Source organism: Hyla sarda, chromosome 8 (genome assembly GCF_029499605.1).
Source record: "Hyla sarda isolate aHylSar1 chromosome 8, aHylSar1.hap1, whole genome shotgun sequence".
Taxonomy (NCBI): Eukaryota; Metazoa; Chordata; class Amphibia; order Anura; family Hylidae; genus Hyla; species Hyla sarda.
The window spans coordinates 150,331,355-150,349,708 of NC_079196.1; the positions used below are offsets into that span (position 1 = coordinate 150,331,355).

Genomic DNA, 18,354 nt, shown 5'->3' on the forward strand with positions numbered 1-18,354 from the left:
GTTGGTATCTGTCTAAGAATATAATACAAGGAACCCTATGCGTTTTTTTTTTTTTTTATATTAATTTATTTATGGAAAAATGCATAGGGTTCCCCCTATTTTTATTCTCAGTCAGATACCAACCAAACAGCAACAGCCTGACATTTCCAGGGTGGGCAAGGACCATTGTTACTGGCCCTCCCCAGCCTGTTACCACCTAGGCCGAGGAGCGCCATTTTTGATGCTACGGGCCTGTTGGTACCGGCTCTTCCCGGGACCCCTGTGGCGGTGGGTACTGGGGTAATATTTGGGGGTTAGTGCTAGCTGTAATTGGGGCTAATGCTAAGGCCTGGCTTAAGACTGCTTCCAATACTAAGCCTGAAAATTCAATTTAAAAAAAAAAACACGACACATTGGAAAAATTTGTTTATTTAAAAAAAAAAAATACTCCCCCCCCCCCCCCCCCCCCCCACAGCCCTGGTTAACCATTTTGTTAAAAGAAATATCCAGTTCATCTGCAGTAGTCCACCAAATCCGCAGTAATGCTCTGCATACACGGATCTGAAACGAGAAGAAGAAAAAAACACAAAATAGGTTAGGACATTTTTTGGGCGCTCTCAGCTGGGGAGAACACCCATAGTGCAATGTCTTCCCAAACAGAGAGCCTTCAATTGTTGCAAAACTACAACTCCCAACATGCCCAGACAGCCTTTGGCTATCTGGGCATGCTGGGAGTTGTAGTTTATCAACAGCTGGAGTCTCCCTGACAGGGAAGACAATGGCAGAAGTTATAAAAAATGTACAATCTGAACAGATCTGCTGCTGAAGGACCCCTGCATGGTGGCTTTACATGTGCCTGCTCGGAGCGGTAATACGCCGCTACGGGCAGACACAATGCAAGGTGCAAGTCGCAGCGCGCATGTGCAGTATACTCGCACATTGCGGCAGCTCTCGGCCTAGCTCATGGAGCGGGGGGAGCGGCTGCGGTGTGTGAGAGTATACTGCGCATGCGCTGCAACTCGCGCATCGCTTCAGTGTGTCTGTTAATAGCGGCGTATTGTAAAGCCACCATGCAGTGGTCCTTTAGCGGTGGATCTGCAGAGTAAAATACCCTTAAAGGAGAAATTCAGCAGAAAACTTTTACCTTCACCTGTGCCCGGGCTGCATAAACGAAACAAAAAAATTAAGGTCTCCTTCCTACGTTCCCCCATAGCAGCGGTACCACCGCAATGGGGTAACATAGGAAGGTGAGCTAAAGTTTTTGTTTGTTTGCTTCTTTTTGAAGCCCGGGCACAGGGGAAGGTAAAAGTTTTCCGCCACATTTCTCCTGTAAAGGGGTTCTCCGGTGCTTAGACATCTTATCTCCTATCCAAAGGATAGGGGATAAGATGCCTGATCGAGGGAGTCCCGCCGCTGGGGACCCCCGTGATCTTGCACGCGGCACCCCGTTTGTAATCAGTCCCCGGAGCTTGTTCGCTCCGGGTCTGATTACCGGTGACCGCACGTCCGGCGGCGTGTGACGTCACGCCTCCGCCCCCGTGTGATGTCACGCTCCGCCCCTCAATGCAAGCCTATGGGAGGGGGCGGAGGCGTGGCGTCACACGCTGCCGGCCGTGTGGTCGCCGGTCATTAGACCCGGAGCGAACACGCTCCGGGGACTGATTACAAACAGGGTGCTGCGTGCAAGATCACGGGGGTCCCCAGCGGCGGGACTCCCGCGATCAGGCATCTTATCCCCTATCCTTTGTATAGGGGATAAGATGTATAAGCACCGGAGAACCCCTTTAAATACTAACTACACCTAATAGAATTCCTCTTTATACATGTCCATGAACATAAATTGGGGCTGACAAGATCTTATAATTTACTCTTCAGTTTTGTAGGTTCCCCACGGAAGAACAAGCCAGAATGTCTCTTCACCAGTTCTTGCTAGAACCTATCAGCTGCCATGCTTGGAATAAAGATCGTACCCGTAAGCAGCATCCTCCTGTTTTATTTCCATGATTAATTTAATGTCTTGTCTACAGGAAAATCTTAGAGAAAATAAAGCAAATCACTGACTTATATCATGCTTTACAGCAAGGTGATGCAACTCTGCTAAAGAGAACCTGTCATAAGTTTCAGGCAGCAAAGAGGAACTCTGGTGGAAACAAGTGGAAAACAAATGTTTTAATATCAAGTGGTGGCAGAAAATTAATCAGATTTGTAAATTACTTTTATTTAAAAAAAATCCTAACCATGCCAGTACTTATCAGCAGCTGTATGCTGCTGAGAAATTTGTGAAGTTCTTTTCAGTCTGACAACAGTGCTCTCTGCTGACACCTCTGTCCGTGTCAGGAACTGTCCAGAGAAGGAGAGATTTTCTATGGGGATTTGCTTCTAGACAGTTCCTGACACAGACAGAGGTGTCAGTAGAGAGCACTGCTGACAGATTGGAAAGAACTTCACACATTTCCCTGTAGTATACAGCAGCTAAGTACTGGAAGGATTAAGATTTTTAAATAGAAGTAATTTACAATTCTGTTTAACTTTCTGGAGCCAGTTGATTTGAAAACATTTTTTTCCACCTGAGTTCCCCTTTAAATAGACACTGGCTTTCTTACTATAGCCATGTGTGATTTACTCTGAAACACTGCAGGAAAATCATGGTTTAAAAAAATGTCTGAGAGTGGGGCTTGGAGTCACGAGGGCAATCCAAGCTGGCATCTATAACATGATGCCGATAGATTAAATAGAATTTCATGGTGACAGGTTCAACTTCATTCTGCATGTCCTATAAGGGCATATGGATGTCATCGAGAGCTAGAGTCTCCAGGCTGTCTATGAACCATGATGAATATTTTATATAGTATCATTTAGGATAGAGGTCGTTCTGATGAGGCAGCTCCTTTTTCTTGTAAAACTGTACATGTTTAAGTGCTTATATGCTGATATTCAATGATCTTCACAGAAATCGCATTAAGTCCTAATAACCATGAGGTTCATATCTACAAACAAAATGGCAACCAGTGGGTGAAAGTTCATGAGTTAAAGGAGCACAATGGTCACATTACAGGTAAGCTCCAATGTAAAAAGTAATACTTGGTCACTATTTGGGAACACAAGTTTTAAACAACTATTTGCTTTTAAGTGTAAGAAAGTTAAAGGAATAGGGCATAAGTTATAGATCACAGGGGGGGGTCTGACCCCCTGGGGCCCCCTGCGGTCTCCAGTACGTGGCAGTCTGCAGGAAGCACCCTGCCATGCCCAGCAGGAAGCCAAGGCAGAAATGCACCCTCCATGTATCTCTATGGAATGTGCAGGAGATCGGGGTGTCCCCAGCGGTCGGACCCAACCCCCCCCCCCTTGATCTGTAACTTATAAGTTATATTCCATTACAGTATTCCTTTAACATTTAGCCAACCAAGTGGTTTAATATGAACTTATTTTTTACTGTTGGGTATACTTAGAAATTGTCCTGGTTTTAATGTACATACATCATTTATTCTAGTATTTAAAAAGATCTAAGGAATAGAAATTTTCATGTAGAGTGTTACTATTGAGATGGCTCCTGTATTCCGAGCATTCTAAGGGTGCGTTCCCACCTGGCGTATACGCAGCGCATTCCACGCTGCGCAAAATTTGCGGCAGCAGCGGGAAATACGCTGCGTATCCCTCGCTCACTATAAACACAGGGCTTTCCGGCAGCAGCCCTATGTGTGCAGTGAGTTTTGGAGGCGGAGCCATGTGCCGACGTGACTATGGCGCGCGGCTCTGCCTCCAAAACTCACTGCACACATAGGGCTGCTGCCGGAAAGCCCTGTGTGTATAGTGAGTGAGGAATGCGCAGCGGGAAATACACGCACCCGAATAGTGACTTGCACAGGTACTGTTATCCCTGTTGGAGCTTGGACAGAATATAAGCTGCTGGTTATAGGCTTTTGTTCAGTGTTGCACGCACTTTAAGGAAGTATTCACACCTAACAGATTTTTTGCAGAAATTAATTTTATACATCCGTAGGGTCTCTTTCTGCAGTATGCTTATGGATTTCTGCAAGGTCCATTCAAAAGAATGGGACTGTGGCCAATCGGCTACGAGTACATGTACCCTAAAGAATGTGTTCTTTTATTGCTTTATTACTCAAGGTATTGATTGGGCTCCTAAAAGTGACCGTATAGTGACCTGCGGAGCTGATCGTAATGCATATGTGTGGAGCCAAAAGGATGGAGTGTGGAAACCTACACTTGTTATCCTGCGTATAAACCGGGCAGCAACTTTTGTCAAGTGGTCTCCATCGGAAAATAAGTTTGCTGTTGGAAGTGGAGCAAGACTTATATCTGTGTGTTACTTTGAGTCAGAAAATGACTGGTAAGCACTATGATTTACTTTTCTATCCCTCCCAGAATGCATAAACAACTGAGGCTGGTGTATTCATGAGTAGTTTGTATACTGTGTAGGGAAATGCAGTGACCATGCTTTACTCTTAAATTTTCTGGTCTTGTCTGCATGAGGTGTGAATAGTGTTTGTATAGGGTTATTAGACAAATGTTTCTAGATTTTGTGTGCAGTTTGTTCTTGTAAACATTTGTCCTTTACCTAACACCTTGGGGACGCAAATTGTACGCGTACGCCCCCGTTCCCAAATCCTTAAGGACTTGGGCATACCTGGTCCCGTTAACGGGGTTTGGGGTACGTTCAGACATGTGGATTTTCGCAGCATATTTCGCTGCGGGTCCGCTGCTGAAGGACCTCTGTATGGGCCCTTAAATGTGCCTGCCTGGAGCGGCAATACGCCGCTCCGAGCACGCACACTGCGGCATCTAAAGGGACATGTGAATGCTCCCTGATGGGCTAGTAGCGTGTATCGCACCCCTGCAGCGTGATCGCAGGGGGGCCATCCATTGTGGAGGTAGCCGGAGGGGTTTCAATAAAAGTTTAAAAGACACACATTAACCCCTTCCATGTTTAAACTTCAAATCACCCCCTTTTCCTATATAAAAACATGTAAACATAATCAAAATAAACCTATTTAGTATCGCTGCGTGCATAATTGTACAGACTATAAAAATATAACATTATTTATCACATACAGTAAATGACATAAATGTAAAAAAAATGACCAAACCACAGAATTGCAATTTTTATAATATCCCAGAAAAAAAAAGTTAAAAAGCGATTAAAAAGTCAGATCAATACCAAAATGGTACCGATACAAAAAACAGATTATGGTGCAAAAAATGAGCCCTTATACAGCCTTGTATGCAAAAAAATAAATAAAAATAAAATAGAAAAGCTACAGGGATCAAAAAATGGCAATTAAAAAAATTCGAAAAAGTTCTGAATTTTTTTAAAATTTGTAAAACATGACGGAAGCTATACAAATCTGGTATTGCTGTAATCAGGCCGCTTAAAGTATCAAAACAACATGTTGGCTCAACCACAAGGTAAATGGTGTAGAAAAGAAAACCACCAAATTTGCTAAATTATTATTTACTATTTCACTTCACCAATTTTTTTTTTTTTTATATTATAATTTTTTTGGTTCGGAGAATGTTATTGAAGAATTAAAAGGTATCATTATAGTAGGTAGTTATTATAGGGCGAGGAGGAAAAAAACGAGAGTGTAAAAGCAAAAATTGGTCCGGACAAGTGGATCGTCATGAGGGACAAGTAGATTTTTCTCCGTTTTAGTCCCGTGGACAAGTAGTTTTTTATTAAATTTCCACACCCCTGCATTAAACATTTCTTTTTCTTCTATAGGTGGGTGAGTAAACACATCAAGAAGCCAATCCGTTCCACTGTGCTGAGCCTTGACTGGCACCCTAATAATGTGCTTTTAGCCGCTGGATCCTGTGATTTTAAGACCAGGTATAGTATTCCGATAGCAGTAATTCTGAATACAGTGCTATTCTGAATAATATCACTGAAACTGTTAATTACTAATATCTGCCAGCTATCAGCATCCATTGTCCCCTTTACCTTAGTGGTGTGATCAGGTCTGTATTTTCCATTAGGCACCCATGGGTCTGTGCTTAGGGCAGAAATGTTGAAGGGAGCAGCAGTTAAGTAAAAATAAAAATCCCTCTTTGGTTGAATCCGCATGGGTTGGACCTGCTGTATTAAAAATGGGCTCTTGTGGAATCCCTCTAATGGAGTGTATTTAGTCTAGTGCCTAGGGAACATGAGCTGTAAATATGGTTTTGGGTGTGACTTTATCTTCTGTGTTGTCTAAGGTGTGCTGTTTGCATTTACAGGGTGTTTTCTGCATACATCAAGGAGGTTGATGAGAAGCCTGCTAGTACTCCATGGGGATCAAAAATGCCTTTTGGTCAACTAATGTCAGAGTTTGGTGGAGCTGGCAGTGGTGGCTGGGTTCACAGTGTAAGCTTTTCTGCTAGTGGAAATCGCTTGGCATGGGTCAGTCATGACAGCATTGTGTCTGTAGTTGATGCTTCAAAAAACATGAGGTAAGTTACCTGGTGTTTTATACAAAAATGTTGATCTGCAATACATCAATATAAAATACTTTATTAAAAAATACATACAAATTTAAATCAATTTGCTACAAAGCCAGTACGTAAGGACATTGCACATGTGTAGTAAATCTATAGGCTCCTTGGAAACTGAACCCAAATATTCCCATAGAACAGCATTAATCCATTTCCAAAGACCTAATTGATAATCATCACAAACACAGGATAGACTACACTGGAGTCACTGTGACACCATTAATCCAGTTTCACTGCACTAAATCGTCAAAGGTCTTTGTAATATTATACTCATGTTTGTATAAACAACCTCCAAAACCCCAACACACATTTCGCATAATTCAACGGGGCTGCTTCAGTTACCTGGTGTTCTGTTTTCTGTTAAGTCTAATAAACTCTTAACAGACAATAATTCACTGACAAACAAGGACTTATTAGTCCCCCTTAGCTATCATAGACCAAAAATAACCCAAGAAAAAATAGCTAAAATTATCAAATCTTTATTATCAAAAACGTCTCTGAAACTAAATATACAAAGAGTTAAATCACTAGATATCCGGAGAAAAAAAGACTCCTCTTAGGAGACCTTATATGGGGACAATACCCCAATCACAGAACAGGGACAATACCCTACAGAAAGTCTAAAACCCATCGCGTTTCTCCATGTCTCAGATAGTATTACGGTTCATCAGGGGTTTACGTAAGAGTGCTAATTTGAGTATGATAGGGACTAGATATTACAAATCATTCCATTCTGTATAGTAGACAAAGCAAAAAAACATAGCAAGCGGTAAACACAAAAGACATAGAGTAATTCCTTATGATGTAAATTCCCACAGATGAGTTATGACATCATTGTAGCATCGAAGGATCTGATTGATTACTCCTGAGGATGCTGTTCATTCCTTATGACAGAATTACGTTATGGTATCAATCACCATAAAGATTGAGACCGACCTTTATCAAACGAATTTTTTTACTAAAAATGTTGCACAAATGTTGCACCTGCGACTACGCGATTTTTCATGCAACATTTTGACTGGCAAGCGAGAAAAGCAAGTTTTCCAAAACTTAACTACGTAGTAATAATTTTAAAATGGACTACGGGTAGTCAGGTATTTAATAACAGTCGCAACTGCGCAAAAAAAAGTCGCAACAAGGTTAAAAATTGACTAAATTTACTCCAGCTCAAACATGGAGCAGAAAAAGCTACTACCAAAGTAAAAAAGGAAAAATTGCTTACGTGAAAGAAATTTAGCAACAGGCTGAAACTAGTTGATAAATAAGTCACACATAAGCAAAAAAAAGTAAAGAAAAAAGTACTAAAAAAAGGAATACATAAGCAAACATTGATAAATGTCCCCCAGAGACAGATACATTAGATACATGTGTCTTTATTGTCATAAGTGGCCTCCGTCAAGTCCATATGTGTTATGTCCAAATTAGTCTGAAGATAGAAGTACCAGATCGGCCCAAATGTAAATAGTTCGGATCAATCAATAAATTCAGACTCCCTCTCTAGAATAGATCTTTTCAATTATATCTTATCACAGATCCACATACGATATGTTGTAAATTCTGTGCTGTAACTCTTTTGTTGCTTTGTCTACTATACAGAATGGAATGATTTGTAATATCTAGTCCCTATCATACTCAAATTAGAACTCTTATGTAAACCCCTGATGAACCGTAATACTATCTAAGATACGGGGAAACGCATTGGGTTTTAGACTTTCTGTAGGGTATTGTCCCTGTTATGCGATTGGGGTATCGTCCCCATATAAGGTCTCCTAAGAGGAGTCTTTTTCTTCCGGATATCTAGTGATTTAACTGTTTGTATATTTAGTTCTAGAGACGTTTTTGATAATAAAGATTTGATAATTTTAGCTATTTTTTCTTGGGTTACTTTTAAACTTTTAACAGAACCTGTTTTTTTTTTTTTTTTTTGTTTTTTTTTTCCCTAACAGTTTTAGGTATAAGCAAAATAATGGAAATAGCCTTACTTTCTGGATGATAATTTCTAAATCCTTTGTTTCTAGTGTTTCCCAGCTAAAGACTGAATTCTTACCTCTACTGAGTGTCATCTTTGTATCGGAGAACAGTGTGATTGCAGCTGTAAGAACTTTTTTTATTTTTTTTTTATTTTGTTACAAAACTTCTTAGTAACTAAATAGAGAGATTTTGGTGAGATTGCTGGGTTTTGTCATTCAAAAAATTACCGAAAAAGGCCACACTGACTGGTTAAAGGTTACTGATACAAGGACAGGCTAGGCTCCTATTTCCATTGTGATGCTATTAGCCACAATGCTATATAGGGGGAGGTCGCACAGGTGCAAAATACTGATGAACAACCACTCACTCCCTCCATTCATGAGGGGGGCAGTTGCCTAGCATTAAAGTTGCACACAGATAAGGCATATAGAGGATGCCAGTAACATGATAATGTGTAGTGCACCATGCTGGTTTACAACCTATTAGTAACACCCATACTATTTGATCAGGCGGATTGTTCAGCATCTTCTATGTGCACCCCACAATGCACTGCCACCCCAGGCTCCCCCGACCACATCACAAAAAAAAAAAAAAAAAAAAATATATATATGTATATGTGTGTGTGTATGTGTGTGTGTGTATATATATATATATATATATATATATATGTATGTATGTATGTATGTATGTATGTGTATGTATGTATGTGTTGGGGCTGCACGATATATTGCAAAAGCCGATACGTATTTTCCCCATATCGTGCAGCCCTAGTGTGTGTGTGTGTGTATGTATGTATATATATATATATATATATGTATATATATATATATATGTATATATATATATATATATATGTATGTATGTATATATATATGTATGTATATATATATATATATATATATATATATATATATATATATATATATATATACATATATATACAATCTCGATCCCTAATATATATACACACACACTCATATGATATACATGAGGTATTAGTTGATATCTTGGCTGAAATACGCAGGCTCGCAGCCCATGTCAAGGGTCCTCTGTCTCTTCCGAGTCCCTACACTAACATTAAAGAAAAAAAGGACATAAATCTTTAAAAAAAAATCACAGAAAAAAGGCCACACTTACTGGCTAAATGTTATGTCATTGTTTTCTGCCACTGACTAAAATAGGCTGACCTTAAAGGGGTACCGTATATACTCGAGTATAAGCCGACCCGAGTACAAGCCGAGACCCCTAATTTCAACCCAAAATCCCAGGGGGGGGGGGGGAAGTTATTGACTCGAGTATAAGCCTAGGGTGGGAAATACATCATCCCCCCCTGTCATCATCCAGACCAGTCATTAACATCCTCATCATCATCACTGCCTGTCATCATCCAGACCCTCATCATCATCACCTGTCATCATCCCCTTGTCATCATCCCACACATCCCCCCCCTTCATCATCCCCTTGTCATCATCCCACACATCCCCCCCCTTCATCATCCCCTTGTCATCATCCCCACCCCCCTTCATCATCCCCTTGTAATCATCCCACACCCCCTCCTTCATCATCCCCTTGTCATCATCCCACACACCCCCCTTCATCATCCCCTTGTCATCATCCCCACCCCCTTCATCATCCCACCCCCCCCCTTCATCATCCTCTTGTCATCATCCCACACACCCCCTTCATCATCCTCTTCTCATCATCCGCCCTCAGTGGTCTTCAACCTGCGGACCTCCAGAGGTTTCAAAACTACAACTCCCAGCAAGCCAGGGCAGCCATCGGCTGTCCGGGCTTGCTGGGAGTTGTAGTTTTGAAACCTCCGGAGGTCCACAGGTTGAAGACCACTGCGGCCTTCGACATCATCCAGCCCCCTCTCACCCCCCTTTAGTTCTGTACAGTACTCACCTCCGCTCGGCGCTGGTCCGGTGCTGCAGGGCTGTCCGGAGAGGAGGTGGTCCAGTGGGATAGTGGTTCCGGGCTGCTATCTTCACCGGGGGCGCCTCTTCTCCGCGCTTCCGGCCCGGAATAGAGGCGTTGCCTTGACAATGACTCAGAAGTATGTTGGCAATGAACGTACCTCTGCGTCGTTGTCAAGGCAACGTGACTATTCTGGGGCCGGGCCCGAAGCGCTTAGAAGAGGCCTCCCCGGTGAAGATAGCAGCCCGGAACCACTATCCCACCGGACCACCTCCTCTCCGGACAGCCCTGCAGCACCGGACCAGCGCCGAGCGGAGGTGAGTACTGTACAGAACTAAAGGGGGGTGAGAGGGGGCTGGATGATGTCGAAGGCCGCAGTGGTCTTCAACCTGCGGACCTCCGATGGCGGACCAGCCGATGGCTGCCGGGGCTTGCTGGGAGTTGTAGTTTTGAAACCTCTGGAGGTCCGCAGGTTGAAGACCACTGCGGGTGGAGAGTTCACTCGAGTATAAGCCGAGGGGGGTGTTTTCAGCACGAAAAATCGTGCTGAAAAACTCGGCTTATACTCGAGTATATACGGTACTCCCGTGGAAAACTTTTTTTAATTAACTGGTGCCAGCTGATTTGAAAATTACTTCTATTAAAAAATCTTTAATCCTTCCAGTACTTATTAGCTGCTGAATACTACAGAGGAAATGGTTTTCTTTTTGGAACACAGCTTTTCTGACATCTTGACCACAGTGCTCTCTGCTGACATATCTGTCCATTTTAAGAACTGTCCAGAGTAGGAGAAAATTCCCATAGCAAACATATGGTGCTCTGGACAGAGATGTCAGCAAAGAGCACTGTGGTCATGATGTCAGCAGAGAGCTCTGTGTTTCCTCTGTAGTATACAGACCCTAAAAAGTACTTGAAAGATTAAAAAAAATTTATACAAGTAGTTTACAAATCTGTTTAACTTTCTGGCACCAGTTGATAAAAAGAAAAAGTTTTCCATGGGAGTACCCCTTTAAGCCTCAGGAGAGCTGTGCCAAATTACATGTATGGCTGACTGTATTTTATTTTGATCTGGTCTTTGGCAAAAGAAACAGCTAAATTATGAATGAATGGGCTGAATACATTGAAAACACCCGTGCAGAGTAAAAGCTGACCAGTTGCCAATAGCAACCAATGAAATAGCTTCTTTTATTTTTCAGAGGCCTTTTTAAAAATGATAGAAGCGCTCTGGTCAACTTTTTCCTCTGCACATGTTTTGATAAATCTACCCATAGTCACTGACCTTTCAATACTGTTTTGTTCTTTTACCAGTGTTTAATACAGATTTTTGTCCTTTAGGGGCATGATTGCTGTCCCATGCTTTTCACCTATGATGACCATGGTTCATTGACATTCGTTTCAAAACTGGACATTCCCAAGCAGAGCACTCAGCGCAATATTTCGGCTATGGAGCGCTTTCGAAACATGGATAAGAGAGCAACCACAGAGGACCGCAATACCGCCTTGGATACCCTTCACCAGAACAGCATAACGTAGGTGTAAGATTGGGTTTACACTGGCATTATATGAGTGCATTTTTTAATCTGTGTTACGGCTGTACTTGTCAAACGACTAGTCTGGCACTGATGTTATTTTAACATAGCGACACAAATTTGAACAACCTCTTAGCTTTGAAAGGTAGATTATATTTAACCCCTTCCCGCATTATGACTTATATAAACGTCATGATGTGCTGGTAGTTCGTGCATCAGGACATTTATAAAAGTCATGCAGTTAACCCGCAGGGGTTAACTGGCAGAAGTCCCACTGTTACCAGCGGGGGACAACTTCTGCAAGCCCCCCAGGACCATCAGTGGATAGTCCTGGTCAGCGATCACTGTGATTGGTCCCTGTGGCAGGAGCACGTGGAGGGGAAAAAACTGCATTTTAGGGAATTTTTTTTATTTTTTCATTTACACATCCGATTTTAACGAAAAGTTGTCAAACACTAGGCTCACTGTACTCCTTTTTATGTGCCTTGAGGGGTGTAGATTCCAAAATAGTATGCTATGTGTTTTATTTTTATTTTTTTGCTGTTATGGAACCATAGGGGCTTCCTAAATGCAACATGCCCCCCTAAAACCATTTCAGCAAAATTCACTCTCCAAAATCCCATTGTCGCTCCTTCCCTTCTGAGCCCTCTAGTGCACCCACAGAGTACTTTACATCCACATATGAGGTATTTCCTTACTCGAGAGAAATGGGGTTACACATTTTAGGGGGCATTTTCTGGAGATTTAGAATTTTCTCCTTCAATTTACTGCTATTCCTGTGAAACACCTAAAGGGTTAACACATGTTCTGAATATCATTTTGAATACTTTGATGGGTGCAGTTTTTATAATGGGGTAATTTATTGGGTATTTCTAATATGAAGAACCCTCAAATCCACTTCAAAACTGAACTATTCCCTGAAAAATTCAGATTTTGAAAATTTTGTGAAAAATTTGAAAATTGCTGCTGAACTTTGAAGCCCTCTGTCTTCCGAAAGTAAAAACATGTCAACTTTATGATGCAAATATAAAGTAGACATATTGTATATGTGACTCAATATATAATTTATTTGTAATGTCTATTTTCCATACAAGCAGAGAGCTTCAAAGTTAGAAAAATGCTAAATTTTTAATTTTTTCATGAAATTTTGGAATTTTTCACCAAGAAATGAAGCAAGTATCGACCAAAATTTACCACTAAGATAAAGTAGAATATGTCACGAAAAAACAATCTCGGAATATACTTCTTAAGTAAAAGCATCACAGAGTTATTAATGCTTAAAGTGACAATGGTCAGATGTGCAAAAATGCTCTGGTCCTTAAGGCCAAAATGACATTGTTCCTTAAGGGGTTAATGCCCCTCTCTAGCACCATTTTTTTTTCTATACAACCCTGGAAATAACCCCTTTTTAAATACATTATTAAGGCATAATGGAAGCCTTATGTTGTTTTTCATTACTTTTTTTTTTGGAAGGCCACTGATACCGCTATGCCTTTACATTGGCATTGTTTACTAGTAAAAGGAACCAGAATCTTATTAGCAGTAACTTGATGTCATCTTCAAAGATGCAACTAGTGTTTTGAAATTATTGATGAGATTTTGTTAATTTGTCTGTGCTTTTCATTTGACATTGAACAGGAATATCATAGTTTATTTTTTAACTTAAGTAAAATAAAACTAATTACAACAAATTACACACTTGTCCTACAGCCAGGTGTCCATTTATGATGGGGATAAATCTGACTGCCGCAAGTTTTGTACCACAGGCATTGATGGTGCTATGACTATTTGGGACTTTAAGGTGAGTTTCAACAATGTATCCAAAAACCTTAGGGCCCTATGCGAATAAATACTTATCAGATTTACTGTAATAGTTAAATTTAATAGCTCCTTTTAAAAGTCAAAACAAAAATCGGGTACAAACACACAAAATATTATAAGGGAGATTTATCAAAACCTGTGTAGAGAGAGAGTTGCACAGTTGCCCATAACAACAATAACAGATTGCTTCTTTCATATTGCAGAGAGCAATTTAAAAATAAAAGTGGTCTAGTTGCACCACTCTTCTCCCTACACAGGTTTTGAACAATATCCCCCATATGTGTTCATATACAAATAATGCAATCACATAAAATAGCTATTGGGCCCAGACAACTAGATCCACATATTATACTGTGGAATTGCAGCCACCATAAGTAATTACTTGGTGTGAAATTTACTAAAACCTGTGAAGAGGAAAAGTTGGCCAGCCCTTTCATCTGCACAAGTTTTGATAAATCACCTCTTGGATGAATTATTTATTAACTCCTTATACATAGAGAGATCTTCACAAAATGTTACAACAGCATGTAAATATAGGCATTCTCTTTTTAGTGTGCATAATATGGTAAACATAGATGTTGTTGGTATGAATGTCCAAAAGATAGGATCACTCTTCCTTTTTAGTATGACTTTTCGTGGCATGGTTATCTAATAATACAGTGACCCCCCGACTTATGATGGCCCCGACATATGATCATTTCAACATATGATGGCCTCTCAGAGCCCATCGTATGTTGAAGGCAGCATCGACATACGATGCTGCTGTGTGTCGGGGCCATCGTACAAACAGCTATCTGACAGCCCTGACAACTTCAGCAACTGACAGTTGTTTAATGTGCCCCATTCTGCCTCCTGTTACTCACATGCTGTCCTGCTAACTCACGCAGGCTTCCACTGTGAGCTCTGTGTAAGCCCCCCCCCCCCCAGTGCAGCCATAGCCAATAGCCTGCAGCATCTTGCTGCAGGCATCCAATGAGCTGCTGGCTGCCCTCCCCTTCCTTTCCTATAGAGCTGTAGTCGGCAGGATCGTAATGGAGGACATTCTGTCCCCCCTGAAGGTATTTAAAGAACTGTACAGTACTGTATGTGATGTCACACATCACATACAATACATATATACACCCCATACATCAATGTTTCCCTATCAGTGTGCCTCCAGCTGTTGCAAAACTATAACTCCCAGCATGCCCAGACAGTCAATGGCTGTACATGCATGCTGGGAGTTGTAGTTGTGCAACAGCTGGAGGCACCCTGGTTTGTTAAACACTCCCCATACACTCCACATACAATGGTCATCCCAGAACCAATCAGCAGTTTCCCATAGAGATATGTATTCAACATACAATGGTTCCAAGGCCCCAGAACCAATTACCATTTTTACATAGACATTTGTACTCGACATATGATGGTTTCAACATATGATGGTTCTCCTGGAACCAATTAATATCATATGTTGAGGGACCACTGTATTGATATCGGAATGTAACCACTTTAAATGACACACATACTGTTTTGAGCTACAATATTATCGGAATAAATGTCTAAAAAAATATTGATATGGATAGCCTTGAAATATGCAATAAAAAATATAATTGGTATGGAAATCTTTTTATTTTTTTTATTTTTTTTTAAAGTGCTGAGTACTAAAAGAATGGTAAGTACAGGAATGAAGCATTGAAGAGGCTGTGGCCCCTTTAAACAGATGATAGGTAGGGGTGCCAGGAGTTGGAACCTCAACTAGGTCATAGTATACTGTGGAATTGCAGCCACCATAAGTAATTACTTGGTGGGAAATTTATTAAAACCTGTGAAGAGGAAAAGTTGGCCAGCCTTTCATCTGCACAAGTTTTGATAAATCACCTCTTGGGTGAAGTAATTATTAAGTCCTTATAGATAGAGATCTTCACAAAATGTTACAACAGTTTGTAAAGATATATAGGCATTCTCTTTTTTTAAGTTTACAATACATAGAATTTACCATTGTATTTAAGTTTGGTCCTCATGGATTTTTAATTGCAAAAAGTTTTAATGAAGTAACTGTCTTGTCATCTGCTTTCAATATTGTAGACCCTGGAGTCCTACATTCAAGGCCTGAGAATTATGTAATCGAAGAACAGTCTTCACTAAAAAGACAAGAACAAGCGTCAGGATCTCTGATACCTGCAAGTAATGGGAGCTTGTGTTAGAACTTCACTGACCCATCTAGCAGTAACTGGCATATTCCTTTACAAATGTATTGTCCATCATTGTGTTTTTGAGACCTACAGCTTGTCACTTAAAAAGATTAATACACATTAAAATGAAACGTGCTCTTGACTCCTTGTGATTTTATTAATGTGTACAAGGTAATGTAAGCCAAATACCGTATTTATCACTGTATGACACGCACTTTTAAAACTTAAATTTAAGGCAAAAAGCCTGCCTGCGTGTTATACGCCGATAAATCTTCTGGTCACTGATTTAAAGCGGCTGCTTGTTAAGTATTAGCAGCACAGCCGCGGCCACTTTAAATCAGTGACCAGCGGCGTCTCCACCCCGCTCTGCTTTTAATTTTTCTTACCTCCCCCTCCCTCATCATTCCCCATTTTCCCTGCCTTTCATATTTTTTTTTTTTCCCTTACCTGGCTGCACTTCGGCAGGCCAGGTCAGGCAGCGGGTCTTGTGGGCTGCGGTCAGTGAAGCAGATGAATGACATCCTCTGCCGGCTTCTCTGCGCGGCATCAGAGACGTCACTTTTCATTTCCTGCAGCCTCCGCAGTCCGAACTCTGACTAGCAACGGCTGCAGGAAATTAAAAGTGACGTCCCTGATGCCTCGCAGGGGAGCCGGGAGAGGATGTCACTCATCTGCTTCACTGACCGCAGCCCACAAGACCCGCTGCCTGATCTGGCCTGCCAAAGCGCAACCAGGTAAGGAAAATTAAAAAAACGATGAAAAGCAGAGAAAAGGGGGGGGGGGGAATGATTAGGGAGGGGAAGAATCATAGGAGGAACATGATGGGGGGATGATGAGACAGGGGGAAATGATGGTGGGGGAGGCACTAAAGGCTTAAAGGGTACCTCTCATCAAATAAACTTTTGATATATTTTAGATTAATGAATGTTGAATAACTTTCCAATAGCATGTTAATGAAAAATATGCTTCTTTCTATTGTATTTTTCCTGATCAGTCCTGTCAGCAAGCATTTCTGACTCATGCTGGAGTCCTAAACACTCAGAGCTGCCAGCCTGCTTTGTTCACAGCCAAACAGGCTGTGAACAAAGCAGGCTGGCAGCTCTGAGTGTTCTCCTTTGTCAACAAAGCAGACAGGCAGCTCGTAGTGTTTAGGACTCCAGCATGAGTCTGAAATGCTTGCTGCCAGGACTGGTAGGGAGACCCCTAGTGGTCATTTCTTCAAAGTGGAAAATTAAATAGAAAGAAGCATATTTTTTAATAACATGCAATTGTAAAGTTATTCTGCATACATTAATCTATAATATATCAAAAGTTTTTTTGATGAGAGGTACCCTTTAATGTCTGTATGGCTAGTGGTGGTCTATGACAGGGGGAAATGATGAGACATGGGGGGGATGATGAGACGGGGGAATGGCGATGAGAGGGGTAAATGTGGCACAGGGACTGATAAAAGGGAAGGAATGATGTGAAACTGGAGGTGACGGGACCAAACTGAGGTGCAGAAGAAATCAAAGTTGGCGGGATGATGTGGCATTTAGTCCAAGTAATTTATTTAACATTTTATTTTTTTTAACTTAAATTTCCCTGTTAAAATGGGGGTGCGTGTTATACGCCAGTGCGTGTTATACACCGATAAATACGGTATGTTTATTGTTTAAATACATGGATGGGCAATGATCCTACCCATTATATAGCTGGCAGGTGATGCCATCTCTAATATTTGATGTTCACTGTAGAATCATGAAATGTAGAAACTTTTTAAGACCGATCTTCTGGTAATATCAACAAAACAATATTCGGTGTAAAGTGAGGCCAGATAGCGGCAGTGATTTGCATGGTCCACATGCCACAAACTTGGGTTCATCAATATCAGAAGCAATAAGGCGTATTCACAAGTGGTGGAATTGCAGAAGATTTGCTCTATGGTTTCTGCATGGCAAATCAGCGGTCGTTTACTGTACAATACAGTCAGATGGGATTTTGAAGTTTTGGGCTTTGACATAAAGCAGTCCATCTTGCCAAAATTTAGTTAAGTGGTGGATGTCGGATAGTATTCTGTTGTGTTTTTTTTTTGTCATTTTGATCACTCTTATTTTTAAAAATGCAGCATGCTGGAGGTATGCCTTTTTCCAATGCTTTTTTCCAGAGGCTTTTCTATGTGCTTTGAAAAAGGTATAAAAACCTTTTTATAAGCCCACAAAAAAACACAGATAACTGTCCTAGTTTTCCATTTCAGCTAACCGTTGTATTGGAATTAGCAGTTGTCCAGTTTATAAGCCCCTGTTGCTTTTTTAAACAATGATTTCTCTGAAATGCCATAAACATTTTAGAGTAAATCAGTGTTTTGGAACCCCACTTCCTTAAACTGTTTATGCTGCCCGCAGTTTGAGCAGCATAAAATAAATGATAGGTTTCACTTAACTTTGTATTCAAAGAGGAAACAGAAATGGCAGGTAAAATACTGTGGGATCAGG

The 18,354-nt window shown here is 41.0% G+C and overlaps 1 protein-coding gene across 1 annotated transcript in view; it reads left to right on the forward strand.

Annotated features, from left to right (window-relative positions):
* Window positions 1-16,022, forward strand: part of ARPC1A (actin related protein 2/3 complex subunit 1A) — a 23,700-nt gene extending 7,678 nt beyond the window's left edge. Inside the window, exons 2-10 of the mRNA XM_056534965.1 lie at window positions 1,855-1,951; window positions 2,930-3,034; window positions 4,105-4,327; window positions 5,720-5,827; window positions 6,214-6,426; window positions 8,487-8,562; window positions 11,692-11,885; window positions 13,596-13,686; window positions 15,774-16,022. Of these exons, the coding sequence (XP_056390940.1) occupies window positions 1,855-1,951; window positions 2,930-3,034; window positions 4,105-4,327; window positions 5,720-5,827; window positions 6,214-6,426; window positions 8,487-8,562; window positions 11,692-11,885; window positions 13,596-13,686; window positions 15,774-15,812 (1,146 nt within the window). The 3' untranslated portion in view covers window positions 15,813-16,022. The remainder of the gene's footprint in view (window positions 1-1,854; window positions 1,952-2,929; window positions 3,035-4,104; window positions 4,328-5,719; window positions 5,828-6,213; window positions 6,427-8,486; window positions 8,563-11,691; window positions 11,886-13,595; window positions 13,687-15,773) is intronic.
* Window positions 16,023-18,354: the final 2,332 nt, after the last annotated feature.